Source organism: Procambarus clarkii, chromosome 40, assembly GCF_040958095.1.
Source record: "Procambarus clarkii isolate CNS0578487 chromosome 40, FALCON_Pclarkii_2.0, whole genome shotgun sequence".
NCBI lineage: Eukaryota > Metazoa > Arthropoda > Malacostraca > Decapoda > Cambaridae > Procambarus > Procambarus clarkii.
The window spans coordinates 6,696,321-6,710,696 of NC_091189.1; the positions used below are offsets into that span (position 1 = coordinate 6,696,321).

At 43.0% G+C, this 14,376-nt stretch overlaps 2 protein-coding genes across 2 annotated transcripts; both read left to right on the forward strand.

Annotated features, from left to right (window-relative positions):
- Nucleotides 1–282: 282 nt before the first annotated feature.
- On the forward strand, nt 283–3,789 carry LOC123757866 (uncharacterized). Its single transcript, XM_045741760.2, has 2 exons — nt 283–410; nt 1,523–3,789. Exons 1-2 carry the CDS (start codon nt 399–401, stop codon nt 3,335–3,337), a joined length of 1,827 nt encoding a protein of 608 aa, XP_045597716.2. The 5' UTR covers nt 283–398; the 3' UTR covers nt 3,338–3,789.
- A 4,512-nt stretch (nt 3,790–8,301) lies between these two features.
- On the forward strand, nt 8,302–12,780 carry LOC123758074 (uncharacterized). The gene is made up of 5 exons (XM_045742260.2): nt 8,302–9,115; nt 9,723–9,832; nt 10,078–10,187; nt 10,551–10,654; nt 12,228–12,780. The coding sequence occupies exons 1-5, from the start codon at nt 8,339–8,341 to the stop codon at nt 12,762–12,764; spliced, it is 1,638 nt and encodes a 545-aa protein (XP_045598216.2). The 5' UTR covers nt 8,302–8,338; the 3' UTR covers nt 12,765–12,780.
- The last annotated feature ends 1,596 nt before the right edge of the window (nt 12,781–14,376 follow it).

Consider the following 14,376-nt stretch of genomic DNA (forward strand, 5'->3'; position numbering starts at 1 on the left):
CATTATCCATTCTCATCCTCACCCTCTTTTCAACCTGTATCCATCTCCCCCTTTTCTCCTCCTTCCCCCCTCCTCGCTACACATACTATCCACCATCAGCGTGTAATTCCACAAGATTCTTAAGAAGAGAAAATCGGGCTAATGGCTCCCCCAGCGCCCATGAAGGCCATCCGTGTCTCACTTGTCACGGAGAGCCAACCACGGCGTCACCGCCTCAGTCGCCTACTGTGTAATGCTCGGATCTGTAATTTCTAGCCGTTATCTCGCAGGGTTCAGGGCCTCGGTGCAGGTCTCGGCAATATATATATCGGCGGAGGAGAAGTGCAGGTCCGTCAGACAGCTCCCTTCAGCCGGGTGGGTCATACGAGCACTCCGCGCCCGTGACGACACCAGCCGCCATGACCGCTCTTGTGAGTATCTTGCCTTTAACCTGTAGTTTTCATTTGGCATTTTTTTTAATCCACATCCTGAAACTTTTGTAGATAATGTTCTGTGTGTGTACATGTTTTCTACAGGTGTACGTATATTATATGTTTACATGTTTTTGCACATGATGCGTTTTACAGAACACACACGACGTGTTCTAAATGTATGCATATAGTTTGTTCGGCATGAGTACACATGAGGTGTTTTACATATGTATACATGGCATGTTCCACATGTTTACACATAACATGAAATCTGATACTCATTTCTCTTACGTCATTCTACAATTTCTCTTTATAAAGACGTTTCTCGTAAGTTTTGCACCAAGAGATGATAAGTCAGCATGAATGAAACCTGATATAGGCTGCAAGATTATTGGCTGAAGCTCCGCAGCTGGACATGAAGAGCAATATGCAACGAGGAGGAAGGATCAGCCAGTTCAAATAGCACAAGCGTAATTAGTTTCGTTGGGGACAGGAAGCTTCGGTATATATATATATATACTGTATATATATATATATACTGTATATATATATATATATATATATATATATATATATATATATATATATATATATATATATATATATATATATATATATATATATATATATATATATATATATATATATATACTTTGAGCTTTCATCGAGGTCCTCCCAAGTTCGACCTCCTGGCCCTTCCCCAGGATACAACCCTGCTACAGTTGTCTACCTCTCGGGTACCTAGTTACTATTAGGTGAACAGAGAAATTAGGTGAAAGTAAATTAAGTAAACGAGTTTAACACTGGAAGCCCACATATACACAGGATAACAGCTCAGGAGGAACGCAGGAACGTTCAACGTCATATACAAAGCTAAATAAAATCCGATCTACGTGAGACCCATCCTAGAGTATGCATCCCCGGCGTGGAATCCCATCCTCAACATAAACCATCATAAAAACTATAAAAAAGTGTGTGTCTGCTGCTTGCTTGTGTGGATCACCAGTGGACTACGTGACTCTGAATTCTGACTCTCTCCTTTGTATATTATGAAATGCAAAACTAATTTATTTAGTAAGTGATGTCTGATTGCTGATTTCCATATGTTTCAGCATGTCTTGTGCGCCGTCCTGGTTGTGGTGGGGGTGAGCGCCAAGGGCCCTGATGCCAGCCCGCACGCAGGAGCAGCAGCGGTCCACGCAGACACTGGCCCCTCCCCGACCATTTTCCGGGAGACCGTGATCAAGTCCAAAGGGGCAACCATCGGCAAGCGCATCTCAAACTCCTTGTCTAGCGGCCTTGGGGCTCACGGTGGTCCTGTATTTCACGATGGTCCAGGGTCCCATGGTGGTCCTGTGTCCCATGGTGGCTCAGTGATCCATGGTGGTCCTGTGTCCCATGGTGGTCCTGTGTCCCATGGTGGCTCAGTGATCCATGGTAGTCCTGTGTCCCATGGTGATCCTGTGTCCCATGGTGGTCCTGTGTCCCATGGTGGTCCTGTGTCCCATGGTGGCTCAGTGATCCATGGTGGTCCTGTGTCCCATGGTGGTCCTGTGTCCCATGGTGGCTCAGTGATCCATGGTGGTCCTGTGTCCCATGGTGGCTCAGTGATCCATGGTAGTCCTGTGTCCCATGGTGGCTCAGTGATCCGTGGTGGTCCTGTGTCCCATGGTGGCTCAGTGATCCATGGTGGTCCTGTGTCCCATGGTGGCTCAGTGATCCATAGTGGTCCTGTGTCCCATGGTGGCTCAGTGATCCATGGTGGTCCTGTGTCCCATGGTGGTCCTGTGTCCCATGGTGGCTCAGTGATCCATGGTAGTCCTGTGTCCCATGGTGATCCTGTGTCCCATGGTGGTCCTGTGTCCCATGGTGGCTCAGTGATCCATGGTGGTCCTGTGTCCCATGGTGGTCCTGTGTCCCATGGTGGCTCAGTGATCCATGGTGGTCCTGTGTCCCATGGTGGCTCAGTGATCCATAATGGTCCTGTGTCTCATGGTGACTCTGTGATCCATGGTGATAATGGGTTCCATGGTGATAATGGGTTCCATGGTGGCTCAGTGATTCATGATGGTCCATTGTCTCACGGAAGTCCATTGTTCCATGATGGTTCAGTTAACTATGGTGCTCCAGTTGTCCGTAAAACAACAGTGGTTCACCAGGGTCCAATCCTCAAGTCCGCAAATATTCATACACCGGCAGTTTCAGCTCCAGTGGTCCATGCCCGAGTAGCTGTCCCAGGAGCCGCCGTCCCTACTGTCCACAAGGCTCCAGCTGTGTCCACTTCCTACGGCCTCCCAAAATACTCCCCCGTGCTGTCCCAGTACCACTCCCAAGATAAACTCGGTCAGTACTCCTTTGGCTACAACGCTGGGAACTCTGCCCGCGACGAGAGCCGCGACGCCTACGGTAACGTGCGTGGGTCATTCAGCTACGTTGACGACTACGGCAAAGTACAGACGCAGCACTACGTCGCCGACGACTACGGGTTTCGTGTGACCGGCACTAACCTGCCGGTCCACTACACCGACGCCCCTTCCTACCGCCACAAGCGGTCCTACGCCACCTTCCCGGCATCTACCGGGCCTCTGGGAACTAATTCCTACGGTGGCCCAATTTCGACTGTCACTCGCGTCGTCAACGGCCCCGTAGTCGTGAGCGAGTCTGATCCCCACACGGGCTCCTACGGCCATGACGACGCTTTCGTCCTTGATAATACTTTACACAGTGTCTCCACTTCCTACAACGGCCCTTCAGGCTACGAGGGACCAGGCAGAGTTTCTCGTCTTCTCGGCAACTCAGACCTACACGGCAATTTTGACCGTTACGGCAACAACGGATTTTCATACGGATTCGAGACAGGCCCATCCTCCATCACTACCTATGGGACCCACTTCGATCAACAGAACCGAGGGTACGGCACACACTAGGCTCTGAAAATCCCATGTTATCTGTTATTATCGTGGCACAGTTCTTCAGAAAAAAAAATCCTCTTTTCCAACGTTATCTCTGAGGAATAGTTGGTTGGCCAGTCTTGCAGAACTCCAGTCCTAGAAAATACACAGAGCAACCTCATAACCCAATTAACTATCTCCCCATATTGTAAATTCTATTGATCATAAATTGTCTAAATATCAAAACTAACGCTCAAAACTAATCCTGTGATATTTTGATACTCGATCGTGATTTATTAATTTAATTTTACTGCGAGACTCTCCACGCCTCTGTTAATAAGACTCACCTGTTGTCGACTGTTTAGTTTATTGTATCATATTTTTCCTCTTAGCTCTTCCAAAATTCTTTATCGCATCCTAAACAGCTTTCTGTACAAAGCGTATCCTTATGAATAACAATTATATATATATGAACGATTAAACAAAAATAGTTTTATTAATAAAAACAAATTCATAGAAGGAATTTATATTTTTTTTAATAAAAGTGTGTGAAAGCTTAAATGGTTCCCAAGCTAATATATTACTAAGAACTCTATGACCCGACCAGGATTCGAACCTGGTGTAAGTAATTATCAAAAGAAGGCACCAAACCGGGACGGCTATTTAGCACCATCATATGTGCGGAATAATCAGAGGGCGCTAAATATCACCAAAGATGCCAATACGAGAACAAAAACGCATAAGGCAAACGATATCTAAAGTATCCAATTCACCAAGAATTCTATCGAGGGACAAGCGACCGCGGGGGACTGTCGGAAAACAAGATACACGCTCGTCCCGGAAGTCAGGACATTCAACAAGGATATGCACGACCGTAAGAGGAACAATGCAATTTGGATAATAAGGAGCAGGGCGGCGCTCCATCAAGTGACCAGGAGTTAAGCGAGTATGGCCAATATACAACCTCACCAGAGCCGTTTCCCATCACCGGTTACGGTGGTAGGAGGACGGCCACGAGTACACACAACTCTTAAGAGTACGAAGTTTGTTACTAGTAACAGAAGACCAACAAGCCTGCCAACGTGTAAGGATGGAGGAATGGATAACCGGGTAAAAGTCGGAATAAGGAATACCTTTACGAGAGATGGGACAAGAGCGGACAGCTTCCCTAGCGGCAGCATCCACATGCTCATTGAAAGAGACCAATATGGCTGGGAACCCAACAAAACTCAACCGACTTAAATTTACTGTGAATAAGAAACAGCCAATGCTGTATCTTGACAACCACTGGATGAACCGGATTAAAGGACCCCAAGAGCCATGAGGACACTACGAGAGTCAACGACAACCACAAAGGAAGATTGACAACGAGAAAGCAGGAGACGAAGAGCATAGAGAATAGCATAAAGTTCCGCTGTGAAGATGCTAGTCTCCGAAGGTAAGCGACACATATAAGTGCTGCCAGGAAAAAACAACAGAGTAGCCTACACCGTCCGCAGACTTAGACCCATCGGTGAAGATGGAAACGGAGCGGGAGTGTGAAGAAAAGTGCTCAAGGAAAAGGCGTTTCAGAACCGTAGGAGGGGTAAAAGCTTTAGTGATTCGGGTTAAGGATGTACAAAACTGCGGAAGGGGGACTCTCCACAGGGGCAAAGAAGGAACAACACGAGGAGAAATATTAGAAATATGAACTGAAAGTGAACCCTGTAAGCGAAATAACCGGACAGAAAGAGGGAGGTGGTGAAGAGGAACAGGAACCACAGGAGGGGTAAGAGTTAAAACACGACAGAGGCGAGAGGAAGGATGTTGCAAGAACCACGCAAGATAGCGAAGACACGAACCTGGTGTAGTGGTATCAGTACTTCGTATGACAGTGGAGTGAGCCCTGGTAACGCAGGTTCAAATCCTGGTCGCCTTTCCTCCTCTTCCCTTCTTTCCTGTCGTCTCCCATCTCCCTCCCCCCCTCTGTCTTCTCATCTCTCAAATTTTCCCCTTACTCTTAACTTTCCCCCCTCTCTCCTCCAACCTTGGAGGAGAGAGGGGGGAATTATTGGGAATGTTTAAAATTCTTAAATCTGTACTCTCTAAAGCCCATGCGAGAGAAATACATAATAATTTACTCGTGGAAAATATCAGAGGGTCTGGTTCCAAATCTGTACACGGAAATAACTCATCATGAGACCAGGAGACATGCCAGAAAATGTAAAGTGGCCTCATTGAAAAGCAATGGTGCAACAGGCACGCTAAGAGGCAATTCTATCAACATTAATGGCCTAAAACGTCAACTCTTTCCCTCTAAACATAAGAGGCGTAAACAGCCGACCTCTCACGATATTTAAAAAGAGAACTTAATAAATACTTCCAAGTATACCTGATCAATTCGGCTGTGACTCATACGTCAGACTGCAAGCAGCGGTCAGCAGCCCGTCCTCTAACCCGTCCTTAGACCAGGTCCATTCCATCCAGCAGCCCGTCCTCGCATAGAAAGATCCAAGCTCGTTAAACCAGGCGCAAAACCCCCTCTTTATGAATGAAAAGCGGGTTACACACGACTCACAACTGATGACGTCCGAACACTTCCGGAACAAGTGCTTCACTCACGTCCTCTGTTCGAACCACAATTCTATAAATGTTTCACCCACGTACTTTAAATACAAATAATCTCCAACAGAACTTACACGCCTAACCTAACCTAGCCTATGCCTAATTATACATAGAATTTTTATGTATAATAATATTAATTTATATATGAGAACAAATCCATTTTTAATACACAGTATGTTAAAATTGATGAATGCGCCTGGGGAGGACGGCCGCTGCTTTCAACAACCTAGTGTGAAGACGTGTTGCCTGTTAAACCGTATTCATTTGTAATCAGGGGGCTTGGTAGATGCATGGAAAGACTCTTGGTCTTTGTTTATGAGGACGGGCTGCGTCCTCATTAACAAAGACCAAAGTCCATTTTAAACACCCGCCAACTGTTTATGAATGCAAAACGGGTTACATAGGACTCAGAACTGATGACGTCCGGAACAAGTGCTTCACTGACGACGTTTGTTCGAACCACAACGCAATAAATGCTTCACCCACGAACTTTTAATCAGCCTGTCCTCCAAACAAAGATCCAAAAGTGATTCCATGCACCCGCCAAACCCCCTATGTATGAATGAAAAGCGGTTTACACACGACTCACAACTGCTGACGTTCGAACATATCTGGAACAAGTGTTTCACTGATGAATTTTGTTCGAATCACAACGCTATAAATGCTTCACCCACGTACTACAAATACAAATAATCGCCAACAGAACCTAAACACCTAACCTAACCTATGCCTATATATGCACAATATGCTAATATATTATAATATTAATTTATACTTGAGAAAATTCCCGTTTTGAATGAACAGCATATTAAAATTTATGAATGCGTCTGTGGGGTCGACCGCTGGATGTAATGGACTTGAGTCGAGGACGGGTTGCTTTTAATATAAATAATCGCCAGCAGAACCTAAACACCTGACCTAACCTATGTCTAACTATACCTAGAACTTTAATATTTTATACTATTAATTTATATATTTGAGAACAAACCTATTTTAATACACAATACGTTAAAATTGATAAATGCGTCTTGGGGGACGGTCGTTGCTTTAATGAGCCTGGCTCGATGACAGGTTCAAGTTCAAGTATGTTTATTGAGATAAGAAAGAAATACATCTCAAAGGGATAGAGTAGCTTAGGCTATTTCTACCCCCCCCCCCCCTCTACTTCAAGTCCCTCAAGGGGCGCACAAATTCAGTGAGTACAAATAGACAAATAACATTACAAGAATCCCGTTTAACATTGCAGGTTAATATAGTAAGCACAGCATATAATTGTTACACTCTTGGGGCAAAATTCTTGTAGCTCCCAAGTATACTTTCTATCATACCATTATCACACATCCAAACAATTTGATGTGGTACACTAGTTATTTCCTTATTTCTATAGTTATCAATAAGTTGACACTTTAATACATAATGTTCTAAGGTGCGGGCGTGAGGCATACTATATAATTTCGATGGCAGGTCACAGCAGGAAGCCTGGTCAGAGATCGGACCGCGGGGACATTGATTCTCGGCACCAACACAAGGTGGGCGATGTATACGTATAGATGGACGCATCGGGGGGTAGAAATAGCCTAAGCTACTCTATCCCTTTGAGATGTATTTATTGCTTATCTCAATAAACATACTTGAACTTGAACATAGGGTGGGTTGTAGGGAATGGGGGATGGGGACAGGGTTATGGGCTTGGTAGGGATGTGAGGAACTGGGCATAGCGGGGTGTGAGTGGATAGTCACTGGCCCTTGAATGTCCGGTCCCTTACCAATTATTTGGTTAAAATAGTTTGTTCGTCAATATTTGTGTGTGATTAGAGTTATAGGATTAACGGTAATTAAATAGCAATAATATATTTCCGATGCTACCAAAACATTTCGGAGAGCGACTGGGGAAGATTCCTTTTACAGTTACGTAGCCTAGCGAGCATTAAGCTTACAGCTGCCCTCCAGCGTAGTGTTGTCGTGTGTGTCGTGTTTCAGAGACACGACCCTTGTCGTCCTCTCCTGCCCCCCCTCTGCACGTAATTTCAAGGTCAGGTTGATTAAAGTCTCCTGAACTGCAATAGTTATAATCATTAGTATATAATTTAAATTTGGTTGAGATAACGTACTCAGGACTCCTTATATTAAATGTTGGTTAAAAACAAAGAAAACATTCGTTCCTCATAAGTAATGGCCTACGTCCATCAGCTGCCAATACAAGTTGTCCATTTATGGTGTTCGAACGTGCGAAGCGTGACTTTGTTTCCTGGACTCTTGGTTTTAGATTAATATTCTCAAATGTGAAGTCAAATTAATCTGTAGAGATTCTGAAAACTACAAAAACGTTCATTGCTAATTCTCTGGTTTTCTTGATTGTGTTATGATAACGTTATATTTTTGTCCCCAGTTTCCTGATGAACGAACGCGTATAAGGAAATTGAACAAAATAATATGTGGAAGGGTCATGTGGTATTTCTCGACGAATCAGTGATTACGTTTATTGTTTCGTGTTCGCTAAGCATGCTTCTACCAGAAAGCAAGAAATATTTATATAATGTATGTGCCATAATTTCATTGATAACATTAATATCGTTAATCAGTGTTTACAAGAGTCCACCAGCGAGGCGGGCAACAGGTGGGTCAGCACTCCCAGGCCACGCCAGCTGCCGCTCCCTCTTCACCATCACTCGGGCCCCAGACAACGACACAATGGCCGCTGCTCACTCGCTGCAACATTCTGGACAAAACACTCACGATAATGAGACCTCTAAAAGTTACACATGGAGGCCGCCACACTCACACACCAACCTGTGGCACGTACATATGTCTGAGGCTATCAGAAGGGTGCAAGATCTTCTACAGAAGAGGTCAACGCCGTCCGGAGCTTCATCAGAGGATTACCGTCGTCTTGGGAAGCTTCTGCCAACACTCTTGTCCTTCCAAGGCAATATTAACACTGGCCATGATCACAACCAGAGGGAGAAAATTGAAAAAGTCAATCTTCGGTTCTACAGCAGGATTAGTGCCACCGGCGGAGTGCTGCCACATGTTCCTTGCGCTATAGCACCCTTTGACGACCCGGCCACCGTCACCGCCTGTCTCAGGGAGAGACTGGACAGGAAGGACTCTCTTTGGATCGCTTTTTATGGTGACTCCAAAGTCAGGGAGTTATTTTATGAGTTACTCTTAAAGACTAACGGGGAGTATAATTTCACTATTCACTTTCAAGTGAGTAACGTGGCAGTATTGCAGGTAGCTTTATTCACTGTAATTTAAACTTTATATTACCACTATGACATATACATACATCTCCAAGCTCTACGGTGTCTGTAACTCTTATTTAATAATAAGTTTTAAGTGTTGATCACTTAACCTCCTTTATTCGTAATCCCTATTATAATCAATTATAAGAACATAATAATGAAGGTAGCTGCCTCTGTATGGGCCTATTGGCCTATACGAGGCAGCTCCTCGTATGATTTACGAGGTAGATTCACCCAATCTCATTCATATATGTCTAACCTACGCTTGAAACAATCAAGGGATTCTACTTCTATTATGTTACGCGGTAATTGGTTTTATAAATCAACAATCCTATTGCCGAACCAGTATTTACCCAGGTCTTCCCTAAATCTAAACTTATCTTATAATCTAATCCTACTCTTTCTCTTTCTCTCTCTCTCTCTCTCTCTCTCTCTCTCTCTCTCTCTCTCTCTCTCTCTCTCTCTCTCTCTCTCTCTCTCTCTCTCTCTCTCTCTCTCTCTCTCTCTCTCCGCTTTTCTTTTCTCTTCGAGCTATTCTTTAATTAAATTGCGCGCCCTTCCGTCCCCACCAGAACAGAACTGAGGCTTGGGATGCTGTGAAGGAGAGATCTATGCAGGTCAAGATGCACGAGGATATGGTCGCCACCACTCAACTAGAACAGCGCATGCGCATCACCTACAGGTCTCAACCAAAAATATAAAATATAATACTTAATAAAAGTTCCGAAAATCTCTGTAATTTGAGGAATTATATGCGATTATTATTATATTATATGCGATTATTCCAGTGTCATTAGTTTTTTCAAGAGTAGATCTTAAGCATTTTTCAAAGTTTTCATGTGTAAAATATGGCTTTACATTTTTGTTTCCCAAATTAGTATTAATCAGTGCGATAAGGTTTAATATTTATATATATATTCTCTATAGCTTCAGGTCTTTCAGTGACTTGCCAGTCGACTTTAATACCACCAAGGAGTTGCTGGAGCTAAGAGGGTGGGCCTCAGGAGAGCAGCAGCCGCCTCAGCTGCTCATTGTAGGTGAGCTGTAGGGTCAGGTCTCACCTATACAGCAATCTACTCACAATAACTATACACACACGAACCTGCAGGAATTTCTTGCATAACCTTAATAAATTGCAAACATGCAATTCTTGCATAACCAGAATCTAAACACGATTGTTAACCTGAAGTTTTAGTGGCATGGGAGCAATATGTTTCTAGTTGTTGTTTTAGATTTAGCTACTCAGAACGAAATGTCCATGTAGCACGGGCTATAGTGAGCCCGTAAATGTTTCTAGATAGCATAACGAGATACTTCCAAGCAGCGTTTGAAAACTTGTACAGCTTGCACCAGCTTCCACTCTTGCTGCGTCGTTGGTAATGCTCCTCGAACCTCCCCAGGTTACACCTCGTGGATGATGCAGAGAATGATGTGGCTGTACCCTTACGACGTCCTCAGCTTCCTCATGCAGATGCACCAGCAGGTGGCGCCTCTTCTGGAGCAGGTCAGTATGCTGGTGCAGGTTTCCTCCTCCTAGCAGGCCAGTACATTTGGGTCATTTGTTGTTGCTGTAGACGCTCCAAGAATCAGACTTTCAATTTAAACTTTTAACCCACTCGTCTTTTCGTTACAGAAGTTCAATATAAACTGTATCTAATTTTTAGTAAGCATAAACGTGAAGTTTCGCTGGTTACATATTGATAGTTGTGTATATACTTCAGAGAACTGACTTATAGAACTGCAAAATCTTTTATTCAGATGTGACTGCTACTCCCGAAAGATGGTTTTCTCTCATATTACTATCCCTCCATACACCACGCCTCATTTACAAGATGGAGGGAGAGAGAAATGGCCAATATACACTATAAAACAATAAATTGGGAATACCGCAACAGGCCTGTTGGCCCATATTAGGCAGGTCTGATTTATTTTTCAAACATGTTAAATTTTTTGTCTCATTAATGCTAATCATCCATAACTGATGACCATATTCTTAAACGAGTATATCCCTATATTCTTCCTAAAACTAAATTTATCCAGCTTGCACTCATTGATGCGGATCGTGACCTATTCCAACAGTTTCAGAACCCTGTTTATGCCCCAAACACACCGGAATGCCTCGATCATGTCCTCTTTATTCTGCGTCTCTCTAATGAAGACAGATTGAGACTTTATTCTATCTTTGCAAGACAAGTGCCTCATACTAGGTATCGACCTCTTTATCTTTATTATATTCTCAAGTCTATGTCCATCTTGCAGTAGAGCGTCCAGAACTGCACAGCGTCGTCCAAGTAAAGTTTTATCAGTGTTAAATATAGATGAAGGATAATATTCGTGTTTCTGTAGCTGACATTTCTTATTATAACTCCAGCACCCTGCAAGTTTCATTTCGTGTATTGATGCATTACTGCCTCGGCCTTAGGGTGCCTCTATGACTCCTATTTTTTTATCCATTCTGGTAATTTTATTTGAACTTCTCAACGATTAACTGTATTTGCTATTTTTCCCCAAGCATTGAAGTTTGATTACGTCTCTTTGTAGTTCATCAAAGACTGTATCCACTATGCACCGTATCTTTGCTTCATCCATAAGTGCTAAGTTTACTAGTAACTTCAATATTCTATCGTTGATTTAAATTATGAAAAGCAGCGAACCCAGCACAGAGCCTTGCGGCACACCAGAAGTGAAATCCATCCACTGTTTATTGTCTTTCAAGAACTCCCTGATGCGGTTTAGTATGTTTTCTTTGCTGCCATGCACTTCAACCTTCATGACTTGTCTTTAATATGGAACCATGTCAAAGGTCTTGCTGAGGTCCAGATATGCATCATTTTTTCTATTGTCAATTTCCTCGAATAAAAACACCGAAAAATCTCGGATGCGTCCTCTTAGTACTAAGACGTTAAATATCCATGAACAATATTGCAACTTATAATATTAATTGAACTTGCGGCATTATCAAAACTTGATAACATTGAGGAATTTCCTATTTTCATTTGTTTTAGAAGAACAATGAGTATTGTTTGTCTCAGACGTTTCTCGTTTTACACAGTTCCTTGATTGTTTTGGTGTTTCAGATCTCGGAGAGAACACGGGTGTTGCTACTTGCACAGAGTCGCTTCAGGCCGCACGCTACATGGATCCTCTTTAACATGAGAACAGCATTCAGCGACGCTGTAGCTGACTGGAGCGAGATGGTGCTCTTGTATTACCTGCAGCAACACAGAGTGCAGCAACTTACTAGTCCAACGCCTCGCGCATTCCCGGCTCACCCAGCACCTGCCACTTGGTCCCAGGAGGAAGACGGAGCCAGCGACGGCCCAGCTCCCAGACCACAATTGGAAGTTAGTCGGGACTATCTAGAGCCCAAAGAGACCGGTGGTGGAGTCTGGTGGTGGGATACAGGTGTGCCGCTCAACATGGCCGAGATCAGCGAGTGTGAGGAACTTTACCGTCGTGGGCTGGTGTCACATCCCTTGTATAACAGTCCATATTTCCGGTGTTCTGACTCTCAGCATGCAGGTAGAGCCTCGTTAGCCGACCAGATCACAATGCTGCTCAACCTCATGTGCAACTCTGTGGACGGGGCCGACGATGGGGTGTGTTGCCATTGATCTATAACTGATATGAGAGGACATATGTTGCTTGCATGCGATATATATATATATATATATATATATATATATATATATATATATATATATATATATATATATATATATATATATATATATATATATATATATAATATTTGAATTTGAACTGAATCCCTGACAAAATTAGTCACACTTGTTTCAAAACTCAAACATCTTGCCTTTGTGTTTCTTCCTTTTTATCTAATAACATTTATTTTGGGTTTAAAATTACTCTATAATGATATTCTAAATATAATTATTCAATACAAATATTTTCTTGCATTTTATTGAGCTAGTCATCTTTAGTTATATTTAGCAGTGAAATATATATATCTATGGCATAGGACAAAATATACACCAATTAATTATTGACAAAATGCTATTGTAACACCATAAAGGTATTTAGTTTAGTTATATTTTATTTTACATACAACATGAGTCAGCCAGACAGGATATTTGAGGCGCCAGACTGTCTGTCTTTAGTAATTAAAAAGTCACACCTCTACAGTGTTAATGACCACACGTTGACCAGGGGTAATGTCGTGTGAACTGACTCCGCGTTCTGCTAATATGATAATTGCAGACGGTTGGTGGTGTCTCCCATCAAACAAGCTGCTGTCCAGACGTAGTATGTAGAGAGCCTGAGGCTATCTAACTGGTAGGCGGATTTTAGCTCCCAGATTCCCCATAAATACCCAGGGAACTGTACATTCGAGAGGATTGAGAGATCAGACACGCAAAATTGAGCAGCAGCGAGAATTAGATCGCTGGCCAGAAGGCTCCAGCCACGAGACTGGCCTCCCTAGGCCAGAAGTTGGACTCTGCCTGTCAACTGTAGCCCCCCCCCTCTCTATCCAGCTTAGATTCAGAGACTTTGGTGAGTTGAACTTTCAGGTGACAAATCTGATGTATTTCCAACGTAAGGTGCTGTGTGATTTGCATGGAGCAGTCAGCTGGAGTGTCCTCAATGTCTTGTGTGGTGACTCACATGGTATATTAAGCTTGACACAGTGAACATTAAGTTTAATTGCTTGAATTATGTTACTTATCATGTTAAATATATAATTAATTAGTTTATTGTTTTTGAGTGACTTTAATTTTGTTTCCTAAAACTTCTTACTTTGCAAGCTAGAGTGGAGAACCCTCTGAGCATACTGATTTAAAGATTCTTGCCTGTATGAATACATACTTATAGCATATAGAGTTGATGCATACAAACATCTTTGATAATTTTAGAGCACAGACAAGTTCCATTCCTTGTCTTGTATGTAATGAACTTGAATGAATGGTGGCAGCTACTTTCTACATCTTCTTTCTACTTCAACAATCTACCTTTTCTACTACTCTACTAACGTTCTACTCCTCTCCGTGTTCTCAGTCTCTCCCTCCGCCTCATTCTAAACTTTCCCTTTCCCAGACCACTCCTTACTCCCCCCCACCTCCCTCCCACCTCTGCCTCCCTAACCCTAAACCCTAACCCATTACTTCATTATTCATTTCTTTCCTTTCTTTTATTTACGATACGTTACACTATTCCCATCGCTTAATTAATCAGATTTGTCAGTTCATTTTTTTTCAAACTAGCTGGTTT

What these genes read in the sequence shown, in the direction of transcription:
- LOC123758074 (XM_045742260.2), top strand. Translation starts at nt 8,339, where the DNA reads ATGTGGAAGGGTCATGTGGTATTTCTCGACGAATCAGTGATTACGTTT. An exon ending in CGCATGCGCATCACCTACAG is followed by an intron (nt 9,833 to 10,077) that starts GTCTCAACCAAA and finishes TATTCTCTATAG; the next exon opens with CTTCAGGTCTTTCAGTGACT. An exon ending in TGGCGCCTCTTCTGGAGCAG is followed by an intron (nt 10,655 to 12,227) that starts GTCAGTATGCTG and finishes TTGGTGTTTCAG; the next exon opens with ATCTCGGAGAGAACACGGGT.